General features: G+C 45.2%; 1 protein-coding gene across 2 annotated transcripts in view; it reads right to left on the reverse strand.

The window, feature by feature from the left end:
* Positions 1 to 407: 407 nt before the first annotated feature.
* The window catches only part of PDE7B (phosphodiesterase 7B), a 293,000-nt gene continuing 269,194 nt past the window's right edge, over positions 408 to 24,213 (reverse strand). For both annotated transcript variants that reach the window (XM_046677064.1, XM_046677066.1), the window contains 5 exons: positions 20,228 to 20,319; positions 14,759 to 14,903; positions 12,761 to 12,857; positions 8,199 to 8,279; positions 408 to 4,069 (listed from right to left, as the gene is read on the reverse strand). In XM_046677064.1, coding sequence (XP_046533020.1) covers positions 3,840 to 4,069; positions 8,199 to 8,279; positions 12,761 to 12,857; positions 14,759 to 14,903; positions 20,228 to 20,319 — 645 coding nt within the window. In that variant the 3' untranslated portion in view covers positions 408 to 3,839. The remainder of the gene's footprint in view (positions 4,070 to 8,198; positions 8,280 to 12,760; positions 12,858 to 14,758; positions 14,904 to 20,227; positions 20,320 to 24,213) is intronic.

Consider the following 24,213-nt stretch of genomic DNA (forward strand, 5'->3'; position numbering starts at 1 on the left):
CCTGGTGGCTTCTAATCCTGAAATGTAAAACCATGTTTTGAACACGTGGTGCTTGATTTGAGTCTGCTATGTTTTCAGAACCTAAAACATTGTACCTCATTCCCATTCACAGATGAGTTTGACAAATGTGAGTCAGAAAAAGATCAGGACTCAGGGGAAATGCACAGCTGAACGGTGGCCCTCTTTCTCTAACTTGGGACTAACTGGAAGTGATGCCTTCACAGATGTGGCTATGTCTGCAGCCCCTGGTGGCGGGAGTCACCTGGACCACATCTGCATCTGTGCTCTTTCCCTCTCCTGAGCAGTGGGTCCTTTTTGTTGAATCCTATTGGTTGGCTGGTAACATGTTACCTGGTGAGAATCAGGATATTAACATATTGTTATATTCTTAAGAAATTACCTTTATTTTTAGTTGTTTATCTAGACATGCCAATGGCTATTTAGGCCACATTTTGAGCAAAAACTCACAAGATGGTTTTTTTTCCCAAATCTCACCTGTGTACACAAAACAGCACAATTTTAAGGGTTTGCTTAAAAGAACAAAGCATAAGAAATACAGTGAGATACAAGCTCATAACCAGTTTTCAAATCAGTGAGCAGATCTGAATCAACACGAGAAAAGGTTACAAAACGAGTCTGTTTGTAGGAAGCGCTGTCTGTAGACTGTGTTGCGGGACACGCTCCACGTCCTCTGCGAGAGGCCTTAAGCAGGTCAAGGTGGAGCTGGGGTTCGCTCAGCCCAGCTGGGAGTTGTGGGTAGGTCAGGGCTCCGTGAGCAAGGTTCTGACTGCTCACGGACGCTGTGAAAACGAAAAACAGGCTTTCCCATCAGGCCTGGCAGTGATATATAGTCTCTCTCTCTTAACTTGATTTTGACTCTACCTTTCGCTTACTGAAAATAGCCCTTTGATACCTTTCTTCTCAGGCAATGAAAGAATTGAACTTGATCGGTCAGCTATTGATGGTGCACGGACTAGAAGAAGAAGAAGGTGAGAAGTCCGTGGGCGTCCAATAGCTGTGTCTTAACTAATAATTGGATTCCTTCCGTGGAAATATTGCAAGAGAGCCACTAGTAGGCAAGTAGGCAAGAAAAAACAGTTTTCACATTCTCTTTTTTTTTTTTGCCAAAAAGCAAAGAACTCAAGAAATCTCCAGATGGTTGAAAGAAGGACACAGATGCATCTGGTTTACGCACGAGGTCTCATTTTACTTCAGATTTTTATTGTACTAGTAGCTGCTTCATAAGCTTGACTGTTGGATATTCGGTAGTCTTCTCTGTGAGCTCTTCTTCAAGACCTGATTGTAACATAAACCCTTTTGTCCTATAAACTTGGAACTACTAAAAACATCCCAATCTTATTTAAGTTATGATATAAATATAATTTAAACAAAGTCTATTTCCTAAACTCAAGGTAAAGGCCCCATTAGCTAAACTATCATCTTCCATCTTATCTGTACTGTATTGTCTCCGGGAATGGCTGTCCTTGAGTTGACCTCATGTACATTAAATAGACAGCCCCAAAGCCCTGTCTGCATCACAAACCGAAATAAGAGAGGTTTGGAAGCAGGAATACATTCAACACGTCCTCTGTGGGGCCTCACCAAGCAGAGAGCTTCAGAGTGTTTTAGCAATAAAGACTCGTGTGTCAGTTCAGAGTTGTTACAGAAAAACAAGAACAAAGTTAGTGCTGAGTTTTCACAACTTCCCTTCTTACCCACATCAACAATTTTGAATTATTGTCCATCCATTTCCTGAGGTTTTCACACTTTCTTTAGTACCATCTGACAATGTCTCCTACTTTAATGAAAATATAACCAACTTTCCAAAATTTCCCCTAAGCCTTAACCCTGCCAGCCTCAGTCTCTCTACAGGAACTTATTACAATCCAGTCAAGTTTTGAACATTCCATTTGTATGTTAGGAGGAAAAAAAAAAAAAGCAGTTACACTTAGGGAGTGAGTGTTAGCTGTCATTCTCTCGGCTCATGAACCAGCTTGGCAGTGGCAGAAATGATCAGATCATTCTCCCATTACCACATCGTTTAAGGTAAAAAGAAAGAGGCCCCGCCAATTTTCATCTAACTTCTAGAGAAAAGGTTGAACGCACAGTTTAGCTGACTAGAGAATGCTGCAACCAATCGATTTTCCAGCCAAGTGTCTGCAGAAAAAAATGACAACAAAATCCCAAGTTGACTCTGGAGCCGTAATTGACCACAATGACCTGCCAGGAAGGCAAATTCTGTCAGAAAACTGAAATATTTTCTTTACTTAAATAATGTTAACTTCAGCTAAACAGTTGGGTAGTTGTTCACATGAAATGAAGGAGAAAGAAAAATCCAGTTACTATCAACACCAAAGAAATGCACGCCAACCATAAGTCAAAGGTGCTTTGGTACTGTAGCCACAGCAGACGAAAGTGGGGTGGGGGCTCAGGGGAGTTCCCTGACGCTTAGATGACAGGGTCACAGAAGGCATGTGAGACCTGCTATGTCTACCTTCGAGGTTGATACACCGCCACGTCCATGACAAGAGTCACACACACACGAACTCATCAGCTGGCTTGTTAGAGCTGTGTGCAACATCGCTGTGTTGGAAAGGCCTTCCGGCTGGCTGGAAGGGTCTCGTTAGTCTGAGGACACGCTCCTTGTGCCGTAGAGTAAACACTACGGTCTCAAGAGGAATGCACGTGGAGTTCCCACGAGAGTTCCTCAAAGACTTTATTCAGTTTGTTTTGTGACCTTAGCTGGAAAGCAGGAAGATGGACGTGGAAGGCAGTTGAGAAGGACATCTGTGAGGATTCAAGTTGGGCAGCTTCCAGAGGATGAAAGACGTTTAAAGTTAAGGCCTTTATCTGCAAACAATAGTATATTAATAAACTCTAGACCATATTTACAAACGCATTCTCTTGTATGAAAACTAACAGTATCTGTTCACAGTGCCGTTGTTTATACAGGTAGCGACCCCACCACACTCACGGATTTTAGCCTGGGGTTCAGTAGCGCTGTTATCTACAGAAGATGTACAGTGTGGATAGAAACATGTCGCTGAATCTGAGTTACTGATAAAAGACGGATCGGCTAACGGTGCAAAGGAATGAACTGTACAGCACCTTCCCTCGGATGGGGTGGGACACGTGGTTTCTGGAACTGAGAAGACGCAGATCTCGGCCCCAAAGTGGCCTAACGTCAGTAACAAAGCAATGACCCCCCTGTTCCGGCCTGGGTGCACTGAGCGATCTTAGCCCAAAGTTTTAGATCCATTGTCTAGTGCATACAATAGAAAAGTTAAAAAGATTTATTATTATTTTTATCATAATAATTATTATTAAAATAGAAGGTACTTTCTCTCACACTCTCATCTGTGCGCTGGCACTTAAGACCAATATCCTTGGAGTTCCAAATATGCTGGTGTTTTTGTCACGCAGATCAGCAGTCAGACGGCAAACGCGAAGGTGCTCCAGACTGAGGAGCTGCTGCCCGTCCTGTGTGACCCAGGCCCTGGGGACACGGCAGAAGCACCTCCCTCCCACTTCCCGATCCCCTCCTCGCGGGGCGAGCTGCTCCTGGACTCAGCTCCCACGTGGCTGGATGCAGTTGCTCCTTTCGGCAGCTAATGCTGAGGTGACGACTGAGGTGGAGGATGGCTTCTGTACACTTGGACAAAGGAGGGAGGCAGGTGAGGATGAGGAGGGTGGCGTCACAAAGAGCCCCCGGGGGAGACCCAGAGAGCGGCTGGGCTGGTGGCAGGAACCCCTCAGGGCTTCTCCCCTCCCTGGAGGCCTCTGCTCGAGGAGGTGCCCAGCCTCTCGGTGTGCAGAGCAGGGGGCAGGCCTGGCTGGCACTAGGGGGTGTCCCCTCTGGTCCCAGTCTGCTCCTCCTTCTCAGCCCCCTGGCCTGCGAGGTCCGGGCCACCTCCGCCTCCGCTGCCGCCTCTGTGCGGCTTGGGCAACAGGCTCTTCCACTGGGCTTTGTTGTGTGCGAGATGGCTTAGCATGTTCTCCGACAGGGTGCTGTTTCCCGTGAAGCGGGCCCATTCCCGGAACAGGGGCTCCACAATGTAGGTCATGAAACCTAGAACGGGAGGGCCAAACGCACGACCATGAGGACGGTAGAGCGCACTGTTCCTCCCCACAGGCGGCTGGGGCCACCGTGCGCTCGGCCCAGGGACACGAAGGCAAACGAGATGGGGTCCCCACTCTCAACTTGGGAGCATAAGATATGTCACCTTGGGCTTGACATTTAACCTCTCTGTGCCTCAGTTTCCTCCTTCGTAAAAAGGAGCTAAGAAGCGTACCAAATGCACAGGGTTGTTAGGACAGTGAAAGGACTTAACCCACGTGACATGCTTAGGAAGCTTCTGGCACACAGTAAACACAATAAGCACTGGCTGTTATTATTTGAGAAGGGAGAAAGACATAGGAACCAAAAAGTAAAATAAAGTTGGTCCTAGGGCTAAGGAGGGTGGTGGTGGGGGGAGGGCAGGTCACTGACTCAGACCCTCTGAAGGATGGCACGTTGACCCCATAGGATGTTCTTGCAGAAGTATTGTTCATAGTGTTGTCTTACTTCCAATTATGTTAGACGACTAAGTGCAGGTAAAGAAAAGTTCTTCCGTCTTCAGTACGGATTTTCACCTGCATCAAAGTCCTGCTTTAACGACTAGATGAGGTCGTTTGATATTAGACTTTGTGTGCACGTTTGTTCTCTTAATTATTTTAGACTTGCTGCTTTCTAATCGTGTTTCACTGTTAATGTGCTCTCTGTATTAACATGGTTTATTAAAGCAAAGAGAACTTTCAGTCTAGGCTGGAATTACTGGAATCATCGCAAACTTGGACATATTTTGGTTTTACTGCATTTCCTTGAAATGTAGGTGTGGGGAGAAAGGCAAGTGTTTTCAGCATGACAAAGTCTTCCAACAACTAACGCTGGGTGTTTACAGGCATGTGAATTATAAGGCTTGCTCTGATGATCTTATCTGACAAACAGCAGACACTTGACCTTTGAGGAGGCTACAGAGATGGGAAAAGGATGCAGCAACGCAAAACGTTGTTGCACATGTCTGCATTATTGCATCTTATGTGAACCGTGATTTAAATATTATAAGATCATTTTGTATAACCTGAGCCTGAGGAAGAAAGTAAGCCAGCGACTTTCTCTATATTTCGGTAAGGTTATACACGGAGTCAGCAAGGGATGGTTTCATTCTTGAATTTTCCTCCTCTCCTTCACAGTGTCTGTATCTAATTTCTAATATTGTTCACGTTACGAGAGATTAGACATCTAAAAACGTAGTCTGCAACATTATACTATTTTAAAGTTCAAAGTGTGAATATCTGTCAAGTTTTCCTTAAATATAACAAAAAGTTACAAACCTAACATTTTAAAGTCCAATACTTAAAAATCAACTCATTTTCTTCCGGAAGTTACTGTGGAATTACACCTCTGTATTTCTACTCGCAGGTGTAAAGACCTCTTAGAGGAGAGGGATGGCCATCCCAATGTCTGAATAGGCGCGTGGAGGCAAGTGAAGGAAGTCTTCTGCGATATCAGCTCGAGAACCTGTCCTGCTGGTGCCAGTGAGTTGTACCAACCTCCCTCTGCCACTCGGGGATGCACTGGCTTTGCCGGGATATTGTCCTGCCTGGCGGGGGCGGGGGGGGGGGGGGGGGGGGCCGCCAGGGAGAGACGGTGGCCTCAGAGTGAACGGGATGGAAGGAAAGCCTCTTTCTCCTCATCTTTCTGTAGCTCTCACCAATTAGAGATCATTCCATTTGTATCTTCCTTTTTAAAACGCGGCGTTTGATAGGGAGAGGGAGGAATGGGGGTGGGAGGTGGGGAGTAAGTCCCACTTCCACTTGGGTGAATATCGATTACCTAAACAGAAAACCTGGTTTGAACCCAAGATGGCGCTCAGGAAATTCTCATTGAGGACTGGGACAAGAAAAAGAGAGGGGACATTTTCAGTCCCAGAGGAGTCAGGACAGAGGAAGTGGCTGCATTACTTAGGACCCCCCTGGAAAAATCCTCGTCTCGGAAGCTGAAGCCGTGGCTCCCATTAGACTCTGTTTATCTGTTCGGATTTTTCCAATTTTAATTGTAAAAGCAACATAACCATCCGAACTAGGCCTGCCCACCACACCTCCCCGCCCCGGACCTACAGCTGGGAGACCAGGAGCAGAGACAGGGAAAGGTCTGTGCACTAGGGGTTGTGTCAGAGCCACCGTTGCTTTCTCCTCATCCTTGGTGTGCCAGTGCAGCAGCCGTGGGATTTTCCTACACACTCAACCCCCATCCCAGTTTCAAAACAGTAACCATGGTAACCACATTTTCCTGAGCTGAAAATCAGGGCATACGACCTGACAAAATAAGTGTGTTCTCATGACAACAACAGGAGAGAATCTCTGAAATCAGGTCTGTTTGCAAATCCAGGTTGTGATCTTTACAACGTGGACACTTTTCTTTGGGGGTCCACAATGCTGCCGGCAGTTGCCTGGCAAATTTCTTTCTAGCCAGATTTTAACACACTGGGTCCCGGGGTTAGGATTTTGGTCAGGGTCTGTCCCTTCCGTGTCACATCTGCATCTGCAGAACCTCTGCAGCTGAGGCTGATCCAGGCAGCCTGAGGCGGCGGCATTTCTGTTGATGCTGCTCCCCTCCCCCCAGCAATTCCATAGCTGCCTCCGCTCTGGGTTCTTCCTGGGTCCTATTTTTTATAACACTGCCCCCCTCCTTTTTTCAGTTTAATTGTAAAAACAACATAACAATATTAAGGCAATTTGGAAAAAAATGGACAGCCAATAATCTCACAATTCCAACATACCTATTTTAATATTTGTACATTCCATTCAAATCTTGGTAACTAGACTGATTTTGTCCCTATTTCCTCAGGATGACTTTATGACTTTTGTGGTTAGATTTGAGGCTCGGTGTTGCAAGCAGATCATTCTAAGTTGCTAAGGTTTTCTTAATTTTCAGCTGATCTTTTGGGGGACCCCTTTCTCCCCCAGCCTTGCAGAGGTCTGCAGCACTGTGAATGCATTAAGCTGGCTACCTGAGGCCTATGGGAACTGATGAGAAATGCGGACCGGTGCGTGTCAGGGCCATAGCTTATAAGTAAAAGAGTTGAAGTTCTGAGCTTGGTTTTAACTGGAGGGAACTGCAAGGAAAAGAAAGACTTGCTTTAAATCTAGGTGGAATTGGTAGAGTGGTTTTCTTTTTCTTTTTTTCTTTTTTTTGGTGAGGAAGATTGGCCCTGAGCTAACATCTGTTGCCAATCTTCCTCTTTTTGCTTGAGGAAGATTGTCACTGAGCTAACGTCTGTGCCAATCTTCCTCTTCCTCTATTTTGTGTGAGGGATGTCACCACAGCATGATCTGATGAGTGGTGTGTAGGTCTGTGCCTGAGATGTGGGCCCATGAACCCTGGGCCGCTGAAGTGGAGCATGTGAACTTAACCACGGGGCTGGCCCCAAACTGGTAGAGTGTTTTAAGGAGCAATAGAAATTCTTCCTGGATCACAAATATCTTCCCCACTAAAGTGCCTAAAATGTCCACAGTTTGATTTGCTTAACGATCTTACGCATAACTTCATTAAAGTAATACTTATGTTAGATGCCTCAATGTTGCAGGTTAGCAGTTTATTGCCATCGACACTTGAAAGCGTGGTCCTGAGAGAATGAGACAGTGGAGAGTGGAGAGCATGACAGCCCAGGCCACAGGGCTAGCACGGCTCACGGGGCACGGCCTGGGGTCTGAGCCCTCGGGGCAGTGTGCTGGGAATGAAGGGTAGTGACCCAAACTGGAAGGCTCCTAAAGGCAGATTCTGCTGACTTCCCACCCTTCAAGTCCTAAAGAGGGTGCAGGGTAACTCGCTCTTCAGCAGCGAATAGTTGATTTTCGTTCCTTTCCTTCTTGCTATTTGGTTTTGATTCCATTCTGAACTACCAAGGTGATCCAGGTTACTTAAGGGTCTGTAACAAAGCCTTTTCCCTATTTTTCATAATTTCTCAGTGGAAATTACCTAGTGGATTTTTACCTAGGATTATTACCTACTCATGGTCAGAGTGTTTATCTGGACTCAGCCGTTCACAGGGGCATTGATTAAACCTCCAGTTTGGATCTTTTAAAAGCTGTATGTAGCTGTGTGTGGCAGACATACCAAAACCATTCATTTAAAATAAAGATTGAATTCAACTCACCAATTTGTATACTAGGGATCGAATCTTTCTGTTGATTACAAAGAGGACTGATTTCCAGTTCAAATTTCTGTTCAAGGTCACCTAGGAAGAAAGGAGAAACACACTGGTCATCCAGGACTTACAAAAGTGAGCGGTGAAAGTTTTAACGACCTGGTTGGAAGAAGCTGTTCTGGGAATTACTGCTCCCCTCTTGTTATCACTGGGAGTCCTTTAGCACTGACTTGCTCTGGTAGCTTCCAGTGAAAATTCCAAGTATCAGTGTGTCAACAACCGTTTACAATAGGCTCGTTGCAATCAGGTGTGCTCTGGGTCTTTTTTGAAAAAGATCCATAAAGACAAGAGCACAGCTAACGGGAGATTTCCTAACATGAAATGGAGGTTCTGTCTTTAAGCTACAGGTTAAGAAAACAAATTTTATGCTTTTCTGATCCTTTCACTCTGCCTGACCCTAGTCTGGTTTCCCCTGAATGACCATGAATAATGAGGAGGGTAGGAAATGAAGAAAGGGACTGGAAGATCTTATCTGAGAGCATCTTGGGCTGCGGCTACACAATTAGTCGGAAATAAAGGTCTGCTATGTTTTATTCTGTCGCCTTAGAATTTTACCTAATGTAACTGAAGTTAAAAAAAGTCTAGAGGTCAGAATGATATTTCTTTTTCATGCCTTTGTCAGCTAGAAGACCAAAGGAGAAATGCATCATGAGCAGCTTGATCAGGATACATATTATCGGTTCCACCTGAGGGTGAAAAACGGTGGATAATTTTTGCGTTGGGGAAAAACAATCTGGCTGATCAGTGGAGAAGCTGGTCCTCAGAAACATTAGCTGGGCTCACAGCTGTGCGTGCTCTCCTCTCAACTAGAAGAGATACAAGGACAGCACTTATGTCATGCCGACTGTGTGCCAGGCAGTATTCGAAGCATTTTACCTATTAATTAATCTGATCCTCATAATTATTATTGTAATCCCATCTACAGGTGAGGGAGTTGAGATGAAGGGGAGGGAAGTGTGTTGACCCAAGGTCTTACTGCTAGAGATCGGGAGGCTGGATTCCAACCTAGGAAGTCTGCTCTGGAGTGTTCCTGAAGGCTCCTACAGCGAGAACCGTAGGAACACCACCTGTCCGTCATTTTCTCTCAGGCTGCAGCCGTCCCTCCCACCGTCTCGTGGGCCCTGGTGGTTCTCAAGTGACGGGAGGAAATGACTCTGGCTTAGACTGAGGAGTCCAGGGAAGCCAGACGAAGTGTTGTGAGGGCAGAGCAGACCCATTTCACACTAAAATGAACTCTCCTGCAGCCAGTCTCGCTCCTCACTGCCACCGTTGTGCGAATAGTCATTTTTTGGGCAGGCTCCACACTTTGGAGCAGTTGTGCTTGACTCCTCCCTTCCCTCCTCCCTCCATATCAAATCCTGTCCATTCTTCTCTCGAAATACCTTTCTTCTCCACTTTCACTCTGCCTGACTCCAGTCTGGGTTCTTAATAACTCATTCTTAGTTTTTGCTTCTTAGCTAGTTTTCTTCAGTATTTCTTTCTTTTTTTTTTTTTTTAAAGATTTTATTTTTTTCCTTTTTCTCCCCAAAGCCCCCCAGTACATAGTTGTGTAGCCTTCGTTGTGGGTCCTTCTAGTTGTGGCATGTGGGACGCTGCCTCAGCGTGGTTTGATGAGCAGTGCCATGTCCGCGCCCAGGATTCGAACCAACGAAACACTGGGCCGCCTGCAGCGGAGCGCGCGAACTTAACCACTCGGCCACGGGGCCAGCCCCTTTCTTCAGTATTTCTTCTGCTTCAATTATGTATGCTGGCTTAATCGCACCTTCTAAGATGACTCCCATTGTCATGTTCTCTTCTATAGCCTGCTGTACAGGGGCCTCCACAAATCCTCTCATCCTCACCTTCTCGTGGACCAAGCAGGTCGATGAGGCAGGGGTATGGTCCGCCCCCACCCAGTGCCTCTGCCCATTTCCACTCCTATGGAGACCAGTGGTGTCCAATCGGACCCTCTGCAATGATGGAATGTTCTCTGCACTGTCGGCTATAGCAGCCCCTTCAAGTCTGATCGGTAAAACTGAGGCAGTAAATTTTACTTAATTTAATGAATTTAAATTTAACTAGCCACAGGTGCCTGGTGGCTCTCCCACTGGAGTGCGCACTGCTCATCCCTTAGCACCCACTTCAGATTCTCCCTTCCACAGCTCTGGGCCTTCTCCTGGGACCCCCACTAGGAGAGGGCTCCCAGGTAGATCATTTATTCGCCCACTCAGTCAAGACATATTCACAGAGCACTGTACGTTCCAGACACTTTGTTAATCAAGGTAGAGAACGCAAAGAAGAAAATCGCTCAGTTTGTCTCCCCTCGGAAGCTTACCGACGAGCATTTTGAGGTTACGAAACATAGACTAACTACACTTCTGTGTATTCCTCATGACAGCCCCACTGGGGCTTTGGGTGTCGGAAAAGCACAGTTCTGCTGAGGGTTAGGCAAGGCTGGAAGCAGATGGCCAATAAGGACTCTGGGAACCTTGGTTGATTGAGAAGATACCAATCTGTAGTATCAGATTACAGTAGGACAGAAATTCTACTTCCTTAAGGCGTTGAGGGGAGGGGGTGAACGATATTTAGATTCCTAACCTCTGTTCTGAGAATTTAACACTGTTTTCCTAATTCATGGCATTCCATCTTTCTTTTCCCCTCTGCTCTCAACCTTGACTTTAGGGGTTTTCCTTTCCTCGACGTCACAAATCATTAAAGATACTTTGGCTGGGACTATTAGGAGTCTGTGGAAGCCCAAATCCTAAATTGAAAGCCAGAATAAGATTAATCAAAATGATACAAGTCATACTTATAAAATTTTTTAAAAAATGAATTCAGTATGGAGGACAGGCCGTTTGGACGGCCATCGGGTCTGGTCTTCCCCTCTGAAATGGCCAAACTTCTGCTAGACCACAAGGCTGGTAAGTAAAAAGGACCTGACCTGAGCTCTCTATTCTCCGTCCTCCGCCAGGAGACATGCCAGAGCAAAGTGCACGGAAGCTCACCTTTAGTGATCTGAGTCACACATATTCTAGATTGTTCCACCTGTCATGCGGCACATACAGAGATTATTAGGACAACAACCAGTTTCTGCAGAGAGATCTTACGGATTATGTTTCTTGGTTGACGCATTTCGTCCACTTAGTTAACAGTTTCAACTCACCAACTCTATGGCCCTCACAATCTGCCCAGGTGACATGGTTCCCCCCCCCACCCCAAGTAGTCCACAATCCAGATAAGGTGCACGACAAGCACAGGAAAAGGTTAAACTGACGTCTGTGGCAACAGGAGCACACAGCTGAGTCGAAGCCAAGACGGACAGAGCAGGGGCTTCTCTGTCCACCGTTTGCTCTCCGAGGATGAAGATCCTGGCCCTTCGCTCACTGTGCTAGCTCAGTTTTTCTCTCTCCCACAGTAAAGTACTTATCTCGTCGAATCTAAAACCGCCCTGTTCCAGTTTCGTTAGAGCTCCTTCTGTCTTTCCCTCGGTGGAGATTTTATATCACGGGCAAGTAGAACTGACCTCTTGCTCTCTAACCGCTCACCCTCGATGGAAGTGAGATGGAGGAGCCGAGGGGGCCGCGTGAGTGCTCGGACGGCGAGGGCGAGAGGTGGGGAGCAGGGCCCTCCGGCCCCGCGTGAACCCTCTCTGTCTCCTGTCTGCTCTGTCTCCTGTCCCTGGGACCAGCTCGATGGCAATGACACATCTTTCTACGGAGGCCTCTCCGACAGGCTCTCTGTTGCTATTGTGACCTCCCCACGGAGCTGGCATGTGGGGCACTTCAGGCCTTATTTGTGCTCAGCCTCTCCAACCTGATCCTGTCGCTAACACCAAGGCACTGTTGTGCCTGAGCAAACATCCGGAGCCTGAAACCTGGCCCGAGGACACGGGGGCTGCGTGAGAGGCCCGGCCCTCCCCGTGTCATTGCCTTGTTTCTGAATGAACTTCATCTCTTAAAAATTATACCCTACCTTGGGGCCATTTGTCTTTTCGCTGTATATATTTGAGAGGATGAACTCAGTTTTTGGCTAGCTGTGCTCTGTTTCATTATTAACTTCATTTAAGAAAGCAAGGGGCAGGAATACAGGAAGGCAAGAGTCTGCATCCTTCTGTCAGAGCAGAAAGCATTGGCCCCGAACGGCAGTTAGCCTTCCGGCTGCGCTCAGCTCGTTAAAAAGAAGATCAGAATACAAACCAAACTGTCCCTCCCAGTCCTCTATCCACAGAGGAAAGACATTATAAAAATATATATAAATATATATATTTATAAATATATATATATATAAAAATATATTTTCGCTCATTTTTATTGCACCTCCTTGCTACCTGTTTCTGTAGTAAGTGGATGCTATTACTTTTAAAATTATCTCCAGAAAAGGGCAGGATGGTTTGCAAGAGAGCTAAAGAGGAAGATTAGGATAATCAGAGTTGAGGAACGAACAAACATCAGGGGGGATTAGCCGTTTCCTGTTTTATCAGGAAAACTGCCTGCCGGGCAGGGGCCGTGGCCAGGCCACCGTGGGTCACTAACCTTGCCTGTAGAATTCCTCGCAGACTCTTTCGCTCCACTGCTTGCTCATCTCCCAGACTCTGCAAGGGTTGCAGATGTCAGCACACTTCAGGGCAATCTGAGGAAGGACAGGGCAGGGCAGGTGGTCAGAGGGGGACCCTTCAGCAGCAAACAGCGCCTGAGCCCCAGGGGCTCTCAGACCCACCCGCCCGCCTCCCGGGACCCGGCTGGCGTTGACAGATGGCCTCCGAGGAAACAGCACTTATTCACCAGCACACAAAACCTCCATTCAGGACTCCCTCTACAGCAGCGAGAGGGAGAGGAGTCACCGTCCAAGGACACGGAGCTTCCTGGAGGAGCCTTGGGGTGGGCAGGCCAAGGAAAGCTGCAGCCTGGCTCCTAAAGCTGCCCCGCCCCTCGTGGGCAGGGAGGCAGCAGGGGCCCCAGCCAGACTCATATGAGATCATTTGGACCTCATTCCCACAGTGGCCATGCTGACGGACTCCATACATCTCTTAGATGGTGTGTGTTGCATTTAGGTGCCCGCGTCTGTGTGTGAGCAAGCTCAGGCCGCCAGCCTGCGAGCTGTCGTATCAAACCCGGGAGTGCTTGTTTGCACAGCTACATCAAAGCTTGCCTCACACTGTCTGGATGTGGGATGCCAGATTTTTCAGTGATGCTGACCTTAGGAGGTTTAGCTTGAATTCCCAAAAACGTAGATTCTCTCCCTTAACCGCCAACTGCCAAGAGGCGGCTGCCAGATGGGCCGCTGGTGGTGTGCCCTGCCCACCAGCAATGTCTGTTTGTTTTGACCCAGTTCCTTGGGATCACACAAGTGCTAACAGTGCTGGGGTCGGGGAGAGCCTGGATCCCATGAAGTTGCAAATTCGGTTGTTTATTTTCCCGTTAATGGGGGCACGGGTACATGTTGGAGTCACCATGGGCCGGAAGTCCCCCCCAGGTTGTGCCCTGTAGGGGTTCACTCGTGTTTGCAAACTTTCCTTTTGGAATGCAGGCATTCAGGCCAAATCTTTCAGCTCCTCTGGACTTGGCTCAGTCACTAAAATCAGGTACGTGGCTCAACTTTGTGGCTAGAAGTCTAGCTGAGGCAGAAAGAAGGAAGGAGACAGAGCTCCAGGCCGGGGGCGGGTATTTCCTCGGGAGGATGGAGCACTGTGGACACGACAGAGGGCAAAGAAGACCACAGTTCCGTCTCCTTTGTGCAGCTACGTCTCCCGGGTAAGAGGAGGTCTGTCCTGAGGAACCCAGGGTCCTGCCATTCAGTCTTTTGCACCAAAAGGAAAGAAGGAAGACAGGAGAAAATGGAAGATGGAGAAAAAACTCTGGTTTGGATATCAGCTCATATTTCTACTTCCCAGGTCCCCTTGTTCTCACGTCACAAATGGCTTCTTGCCGTGGAATAAAGCAGAAAGGGTTTGATTTTCTACGGTTCAATTTATTCAGTTAAGCTTAAAATAATTTATCTATTGCTGCCTAAAAATGGTACGACTAGGTAAACACGTTTGAGGCTCAGAGAGAGATATGAGTTTAGGTAGTAAAGGGAAGTGAAGCAGGGCTTGATTAAGTAGGTTTCAGATAAAGGAAGGCAGCTTGTTTGTCAATTTTTGTCTGTACCGTAGTTCACATAGTACACTTTTGGCTTGTAGAAACATTTTTCTAAATTGCCAGGTACCACCGTGCCCCCTTTCACATCAAGCCACGAAGTGGGGTGGATTCTTGTCATATGCCACTGCCCAGCAGGGCCACTCCGCGGGAAAGCAGTTAGCAGACACGGAAAAGGAGATGTTATCAACCACGGACGTGAAACCCAGATTTTGCTTGCTTGGAAACCGCTTAAAAATTTCATGTGTTCATATGTCTCCAAGCTTTTCATAAAGTAGGTCACTGCTCTAACTTACACCGTGGGAGACGCTCCTTCTCCTACGTGCTAAAACTATCGATGGGGTCCCTTGGTGTTTTCACCCAGCAAGGATAACGGCTCCTGTTGTTGTCGTTTACCTGGAGCATAAAGTGCCTGTCGCGTCCATCCTCCAGCCTCAGATCTTTATTGTGGAGGTGAGTTCTCAGTCGGGCCAGGAACTCGTTCTGCCTGTTAATGTCTGTTGCCAAGATCAGGGAGCCCAGCTGCTGTTCGATATCCTGTCTGCATCCACAAGAAGGACAGAGAACACACACACACAAAGCAAATCTCTTGGAGGGGGTGACTGATTCTGTCACCATCAGGGGCTGAAGCTGAATTTCTGCCCTTGATTCTGTGGATTCCACAGAGGCCCCCAGAGCCCGAGAGTGATCCCCTCACCCGCCATCAACCTGTCTGTGCATAGCAGGTTTGCCAAGAACCGTAGAGAGTGATTGAAACCTCGGGTGATCAGACTTGTGGGAGTTTACACATGCCCACGGTTCCAGTGGATGAGAAAACTGAAAGCCAAGTAGAAACATATGCTTTAAGGAGGACACAAAAAGACACACAGAATCATGGGAGTTTGGTAAGAAAGTTCTAACCAGCTCAAGCATTAAGATCTGCCTGGGGAGAGACAAGGGCAGAATAATAGAAATAACAAGGAGGACAGCACAGCGACTGATATGGTGGGATGGAAGTAGCCATCAATGGAACAAAGCAGACAGGCCAGAAAGGGATACTGGAACTTAAAGAGGAGTGACAGTTGATTGAGGCACCACTAAAAACCAGCGGGAAAGCAATATATTAGTCAACAAATGAGAGAGGGAAAAGGGGATATTTCGGAAAGATAAAGCAAATTAAAGATTTATCTCACATATAGAAATTCATCAATGGAAGGAAAATTCATAATTACTTTTAAGATTCACCTTTAAAAGTGAGATGTATTTATGTAGAGTGCATAGAGCCTACATATACAGTTTGATGAATAAATGTAAAATAAGCATCTTATAATCCCCACCCAGGTGTGGAGTACTGCTGGCCAGGACCCCAGTAGGCCCATGATGATTTTCATCACATCCCTCTGCCCCTAACCCCTAAGTAACCACTCTCTTGATCTCTTTTTCCATAATTTCCTTGCTGCTTATAATAACTTTACCACCTGTGTGCGCAGGTCTAGATAATATGGTTTAACTTTAACTGCTTTTGAACTTTAGTTTCCATGGTAAGTATTAGTGTACACTTCGCTTCTTTAGCTTAACGCTATGTTTTTGAAAGCCATCCATGTCGATGTGTGAGCTGTAGCTCATCCATTTCCATAACCATGTTGTATTCCATCACAGGAATATACTACAGTGCGTTTATCCACTCTACTTTTAATGGTCACTTGAGTTGTTGCTAGCTTTTTTTTTTAAAGGTATGCTTTTTTTTTTTGTGAGGAAGATTGGCCCTGAGCTAACATCTGTTGCCAATCTTCCTCTGTCTTTTTTTTTTCTCTCCCCAAAGCCCCCGTACCTTGCTGTAAATCCTAGTTGTAGGTCATTCTAGTTCCTCTATGTGGGATGTCACCACAGCATGGCCTGACCAGGGGTGTGTAGATCCGCGCCCAGGATCTGAACCCATGAACCCTGCGCCGTGGCAGTGGAGCATGTGAACTTAACCACTCGGTCACGGGGCCCACTCCCCTCTAGTTTTTGACTACTATGAAAAATGCCACAGCAAACACTTTTATGTACCAGTTATACATGTGCAAAAGTTTCTCTAGGGTCTATGTCCAGGAATAACATTACCGGATCATAGAGCATGCTTATCTTCAATTTCCTAGATATTGTCAATTATTTCAAAAACAATTGTATAAATTTATACTCCAAGCAGTATTAGATGAGATTCTCATTCCTTTACATTCTTACTCTTCATATTTTTTGCCAACCTGAGAGGTATGTCATGCAACTCGTTGTGGTTTTAATATGAATTGCCTTGAGTACTAGTGACATTGGACGTATTTTCATGTGTTTAATGGCCATTTGTAGTTCCTCTTTTGTGAAGTTTCTATTCTAGTCTTTATCTAATATATTATTGGGTCATCTCTCTTTTGTTTATTGATTCTAAGAGTTTTTATATATTTTCAATAATAGGCTTTTGTCAGTTATGTGTTGTAAATACCTTCTACTCTGTGGCTTTTCTTTCCACTTTCTTTATGTCATCTTCTGATGAAAGGAAGTCTTAATTTTTATCACAGCTTAATCTATAAATCTTTTAAATTGTGGTTAATTTTTTCCCTTCTATTTAAGAAATCCTTCCCAGCTCTGATGACAACATTCCTTTACATTATATTCTAATATCTGTATAGTTTCACCATTTACATTTTGGTTTCTAAGCCATATATAAATTTAATCCACTTCCGAACATTAAAAATAATCATAGAAAATAGGCAATTCACAAAAGAAATACAAAATACTCTAAAATATGAAATGATATTAAATATCCTTACTATAAAAAAAAGCAAATTAAAACATCTGCGTGATACTATTTCCCCATTTTTATTGGCAAGGATTAAAAGTAACAACTAAATAATTTGCTGAATTAATTAATGATTGTGATACCTACTGCTGCTGATGGTACGGGGAAAATGGTCCCCTTATTCGCTGTTAGTGAGAGTGTCAATTAGTATGATGTTCCTGGAGGGTGATTTAGGAATTAATGCTAAAAGCGTTTCCTGAATATAAATAATTTGACCAACAGTTCGTCTATAAATTTACCTGAACATGTTAGTAAAGATGTAATTAGTAAAGATATATGTTATAAGGATGTTTATCCTCTTGTTGTTTAGAATAATGAAACATTTTGGGGAGGAAAAAAATCATGAGAATTCATAAATACATAGGAGATTGCTTAAATAAGCCATGTTGCATGTGCACTATGCAATTATTAAATATGTTGATGTTTAGCTGTATTTAGCTACATGGAAAAATGTGATGTTTTATTGTTTATATTACAAAATAGGATACAAAATACATAAGGCCTGATCTCTATGGTCATAACAAAGAATTTGGAAAGATATAAAATGGGATTATGGATGATTTTCACTTTCTTTTTTATAATTCTCAATATTGTATAAATTCTTTGAAAATATAAATAGTAAATTTATAACCAGAAAATATAACTATTTTAGTTAGGTGAAATCTTTCATGAATCAAATTAAAAGGCAAACTAAAAATTTCAAATAATATTTACAACATAAAACAAATGGTTACTATAGTCAAAATAGAAAACCTTCTTACAAATGAACAATAACATCGATAGGAAAATAGGAAAAGACCAAACACAAAAATATCTTCCCTAAAGAAATAACAATGGCCAGTAAATATATGAAAAATTTCCAATCTCTGTTGTAATCAATGAATCTCTCTCTCTCTCTACGTATATGTGTATATATGTCAAATTTGCAAATATTTTAAAAAGATAATAGAGATAAAACTCAACTTTGGTGATGCACATTGATAGATGTTCTCATAACCCACCAATGGGAATACAGGTAGATGCAGTTTTTTGGAAAAGCAATTTGATAATATACAACAAGAACCTTAAAAATTCACAACTTTCTGATCAATAATTTCTATCCACAAATGTTTTCTCAGAAAATAGAATATCAGAGTTTGGGATAAAAACCTATGTTTAAGAATGCTTGTTAAGCATTGTTTATAATGACAAAAATCTGAGAATCATCTAAATTCCAAACAATAGGCAATAGTTAATATATTTTGGTACAATAATACCTTATAGTCATTAAAATAATTTTATTTTAGTAGTAGGTTTAATGATATGGAAAAAGACCTCCACGGAAAGTGAAAAATGTCAGGACATAAACCATACAAAACAAGTTCCCCATTTTGTTAAAATATGGTTGCGTTGAAAAAAGACGAAAAGGAAATATACCAGCCAGGTCAACATTACCAGTAATGTTACAGTAATTCCAGTTTTCATCATACTAGGTTGAATCACATGAAAACGCCGCTGTTCTACTGTTTTGGGCCCTTCAAAAACAGCAACTTCATGTGGTTCAGCGAATAAATACTTTTCTAGATTTTCCTTAGTTTGTACAGTTAACCTGTCTTACTTTTAAAATCAGAAACCTGACTTTAAAGCGTTTACATGAGGAAAGAAGGACTAATCACAGTGAGTATGATGATAGCTTTCATTATAAAGTCCTCTCACACGTGCTGTTGCGTAACAATTATTCTTCTCGCAAAAGCACTTTACAGCACTGCGCCTCGCAAAGACATAAAAACATGCAATTTTTATTTGGAATCGCTGGGGACGGGCAGGAGATCTTAGGAAATGAGTACTAAGTGAGTGACCAGGCTGGTCCAGCTCGTCCCTCGTTTTGCTCTTTCCTGTCCTCTCTCTCCTTTCTTCCCTCTTCTTTCTTTCTTTAGCTGTCCCTGCCACCTACCTCCTTTGTTTCTCCTACTTATTTGATTTCTTGCTCTGGTTTGTAGTTCTTTTTGCATTTCTTTCTTTCTATCTTTGCAATTTGTTGTTCTAGTGAAAAGCGTGAGTTTTTATTCCCCGCATGAGGATTGGTTTTATTTAGTCCCAGGCGGTAAAATGTCATCAGAACTGAAGTTCCCCCTGCAATTTCCACATTCCTCTGGGTGCTGGGAGACAGCATGCGACAGGATCAGAGGGCCAGGAACAACCCTGGGAGCCCAGAGCGTGCTGCGGGTTCTGTGGAGAAATGCCACTTGGTTTTGGACCTTCAGCTCTGCGCCCTCCAGGAAGAGGGGCACGGTGCTCTGCACTCTCCAGGAAGAGGGGCACAGTGCTATTTGCGTCTTCTCTCCTAGCGGCCTCAGGTTCCGCGCATTTTAATTAAACAGATCAGAATTAGCGGTGGCCTTGGAGGACGGGAGAGTAGCTAACTTGGGGCCTCGTAGAAAATGAGGCAACGGCCTTGGATTTGTAGAACTCACTCTACTGGCCGGGCTAACAATCAGCGGCCCAGGAAGCTAGTGTTTCCCCTTCTGTTTAAAATGCAAGAGACGTTGGTAAATCAATGCTGAAAAAATTGCTGGGCCCCATCCAATTACTTAACAAAAAACATTTTAGAAAAGAATTTCTGGCTTCTACTTTTGCCAAGACTAGCAATTATAATACACACTTTATTGAACTCATCTTAAATCTAGCTTGAGAACTCCTGTGTTCCTTTTCGATAAATATTTATCTTTGGATCCGCACAGGAGGACAAACTCGCTAACATGAAAGACAGGAATCTGGCACAGCAGAGCGCTGATGCAGGAGTGTGGAAGCTGAGAGCCGTGTACCCAGCCCCTTGTCCTGACATCAGGCTCCAGACTATCCACAGCTCCTTCAGAGCTCCCTGAGACGGCCTGGCTTCTGGGTTGCAGGAGCTGACACAGAATCTCCTCTGATAGACAGCCGAGCGCAGGCAGGAGGTACGGCCGGCTGGCTCCCGGCCACTAACCCGGGGGGGTCTCAAGCGTGCCCTCGAGAAAGCGGCTTATCTTTAATGTGTGAACATCAGGACCCTTCATCTCTGCGCCACTTACGTCATTTCCTTCGGCAAGTGAGCAAGAAGCCTTGATTCTCGAAGCATGCCGATTGTCGATCGCCAGTGGTGATTCTCCAGCACAGACATGTTCTAGAAAGAAAACAAATGAAAGCTGCGAATGAGAAAGAAGCCGGATACCGATCTTTGATGCTGCTCACAGCTCCACTGAGGCCAACATTCTCCCTCCAGCCAGTTTGTACCTGATGACGCAGAGGCAGACCAGAAGAGAAATGCAAAATAAAGCAGCACTGGCTCTCCTCGAAGCCATGATGACAGTGGGAGGGCCGTGAGGCCATTGCTGACCCTCCCCTGGGGGGCTGATGAGGATCTATTTCCAGTATCATTCACTCCTGCCTCGGCCCCCGTGTTTGATAGCCTATTCAGGCAACAGTCAATTTAGAAGATAGAAAATCGGTAGTAACAGACTGTGGGGCTGTAGGCATAACCTAATCCAAGATCAGTCTAGTCACCCGAGCAGCAGGCTGCACGGCCCTGTGTCATCCACTGCACTGACCCTTGTTTCTCGACCCTGGGTCTGACCCACCTGGGCTGCTGCTGACACAGTCAGACTCCTGAGCCCCAGTCCCTTTGGTTTTGGTTTGGTCTGTTTGCAGTGATGAACTCTTACGTACACCAAAGTTGGAGACCACCGCCATGGAAGCAGCTGCCAACAACCTTCGGGACCCGTGCATTGGCAGTGGGCCCGTAAGGTCTGAGTTTGAATGTACAATCGCCTCCTTGTTCAATTGTCTTGCTGTCTCCTCCCTCGTGGAAACCTCTGCTATGTCGATCTCTCCCTAGACTTCACTCCTCTCTTACACATGCTGCTCGTTCCAACATCAGCTAACCACGTAAACAAAGGATGTTTCTTACAATCCATTGTGTTTGTTCTAATCAGCAAACATTATGGCCTCGCCGTGACTTTATACATAAAAAGCAGAACCCCCCAAGCCCCCAGGAAATCTTTGTGCTTTATTTTCTTATTTGTTTCTGTATTCATTCCTCATTTTATTTCAAGAGGGGTTATACACTTACAGAAAATACAGGAAGATAGCATACATTACAAGTGAGGGGAAGCTGTGTGATTCTGCTCGTATGCGGTACCTGGAGCGGTCAAATGCATGGAGACAGGAAGACTGTGGTTGCCAGGGGCGGGGGGAATAGGGAGTTACTGTTTAATGGGTATGGAGTTTCAGTTTTGCAAGATGAAAAGAGTTCTGGTGGTGGACAGTGGCGAAGATTGCACAAAAATGTGAATGTACTTAATACTGCTGAATTGTACACTTAAAAGTGGTTAAGGGGCCAGCCTGGTGGTGTAGTGGTTGGGTTCTTGCACTCCACTTCTGTGGCCCGAGGTTCCTGGGTTTCAGATCCCTGGCCCGGACCTATGCACTGCTCATCAGGCCACACTGTGGTGGCATCCCACATACAAAACAGAGGAAGATTGGCACAGATGCTAGCTCAGTGACAATCTTCCTCAAGCAAAAAGAGGAAGATTGACAACAGATGTTAGCTCAGGGCCTATCTTCCTCACCAAAAAAAAGGTTAAGATGGTAAATTTTATATTATGTGTATTTAGTCACAATTAAAAAAAGTGAGGGAGAAACAGCAAGGAAAATAATATGGAGACTAAATGGAGCCAGGATAGAGACTGAAAGCCGTGCCATCATTACGCCCCTGCTGAATCTCAGCCACCCATGCAATGCGCAAACTTTTCAGCAAATGAGAAAAGAGAACCCCCATGAGTGACACAGCCCAGGTTCCATTAAGGAAAAGCAAATTCAAGGAAACTGCAACTGCTCTTGGTTCTAAAACCAGACACCGATTTCTCTCCAGGACTCTGTAGAACGAGCATCATGAGAGGAGTCTTCCACGGACCCTCCGCGTAGGCTGTCAAGCTGCTGATCATTCCTCTCCCTCCAGAGGGTCATTATTCTCTATTCACCACTTGGCTGAGTTTGAACGTGTGATGAGATTTTGTTACTTTTCTCCACTGGCCTATTATCTCCTTTTGGGCATGAGCCACACCAACAAAAGAGAATATTTATTAGGAATAACATGCTAGACTAATCTGTTGTGATTGTAAAGATTTACGAGAGCAGAGAGTGATAGGTCAGCATATGTAACAGAGGTTCTGTGCTGCGGTGACATTTAATTCAGTCACTCACGAGTGTTCCCTTGCAAGACTAATTCCAGTAGAGGTGGGCATGAGTGTGCCCTGTGAGTTTTCAAGGGGCTGGAAAACGGTAACAAGACTCGTGAGAAATGACACCACGCGCCTGTTGGATGGTCCCTGTTGGATGGATCAAAGGTGTCTGGCGGGTGGCCGTCAGCATTGTCAGTCATGCCAGCCCGCTGTAACATCCTCATTAGTAATCTTCCCAAAGACAGAATACTTGGGAAATTGGCTGGTGAAACCATATTTGGAGATGAGCACCAGGAAATGGGAAGAGATGCAGTGGGCTTAGAAGCTGGCACTGAGAAGAGACACCAACGCTCACGATGACGAACACCACCGGTCGTGGAGCAGGTGTTATAATGGAAGTGTGTTTTGGCCAGAACTGTGTCAGAAGTAGGGTCACTCCTGGGGGTTCCAGAGAAGGAAAGAATAGCTGCCTGAGGAAGGGGACCAGCATTCAGGAAGCGCCCCCTCTGTGCCAGGCCCTCTGCGCCAGGCCCTCTGCGCCATCTCACTCAATCCACCTAACTCTCCATGGTTCGTATCATTAACTCACAGATGACGCAGCCCCAGGTTGCTCTGAGAGGCCACACAGCTAGTGGTGGCTGAGGAAGGCCTTAAACCCAGGTCTGCCCGCTGTCAAGACCCGACTTTGCACACGCCCCTTGCTGCCTCCCAGGACTTTCCTCTTTGCGGCCACATCCACGCAGTCAGAAGCTTGAAGTTTATAAACTGATGAATGCCTGCAGTTATACTTAATTTTGCAAAAGTCGTCTGTAGTTGCTGCTGTCAAAGTCTGCGGCTGATTGTTTTAATTAGGTGTTACTTTTTAAACCCACACTGGGATCTTCACATGTACCTCCAAATTTGGTTTCACTGTGAAAAATGCTGTAGTTTGAGTATGTTACAAGCTAAGTAGGTTTAGATTGTCTTGGGGGAGAACCCATCTTTCGGCCCCTCTCAGCTCTCAATTCTGGTCAGCCTCTGAGACCTGTTGGTTTTTCCAACATGGCGTCACTTCCACCATCCTTTCCTTTCATTGAAGTGACCCCATGTCACTGCTTAATTATCCTCCCTAATTCTCTTTCTTTCTATCCATCCTTCCTATAGCTGCCAGAATGTGATGTATTTGACAACATTTTCTACCACCTCCCTAATCATTGGTTGAAATATAAACTAATATTTATTAAGCACCTGCCAATATGTGAGGTGCCATAGTAGGCTCTGGGGATCCAAAGATGAAGAAGACAAAATTGCTGCCATCAGAGAGCTCACTAACTTCAGTCTGATCATGCCATCTGCCTTCTCCCAAGCCCTGCTCCAAACCCCACAAAGTTCCCCATCAGATAAATTACACCCAACTCCTTAGCTTGGCATTTACTGCTCTCTGAAAATTGTCCCAACTATTTCTGTTCCTACATGTTTGAGATCATTGAATACTTTACCTCTCCTTTCCTACAAAGCTCTTATAGTCCAAATAAATGATATCGTATTAATGACTATAACTTACTATTGACATAATTATTAAATTATCAATATACGAAAGTGTCCTTTCCTTTTGACTTTTGTGCCTTCCACGGGGGTTTATCAGGCTCAAACACCTCTTTCTCTGCGTTTACTTATCAAACTAAAGCCTGTCTTTCAGAGCCCACTTCAAATACTCTGTCCAGGGAGCCGCCTGGGGCGATTCCTGCAGAGGTGGACTTGCTGTCCTCTGAGTCCTGCGGCTCTTTCTTTGGGCGTTCCTCACGTCCTGAGTCCTGTTGATGTACATGAGAGCTATCTACTACCTTCTTCTTCTTACT

This window comes from Equus quagga, chromosome 11, assembly GCF_021613505.1.
Source record: "Equus quagga isolate Etosha38 chromosome 11, UCLA_HA_Equagga_1.0, whole genome shotgun sequence".
Taxonomy (NCBI): domain Eukaryota; kingdom Metazoa; phylum Chordata; class Mammalia; order Perissodactyla; family Equidae; genus Equus; species Equus quagga.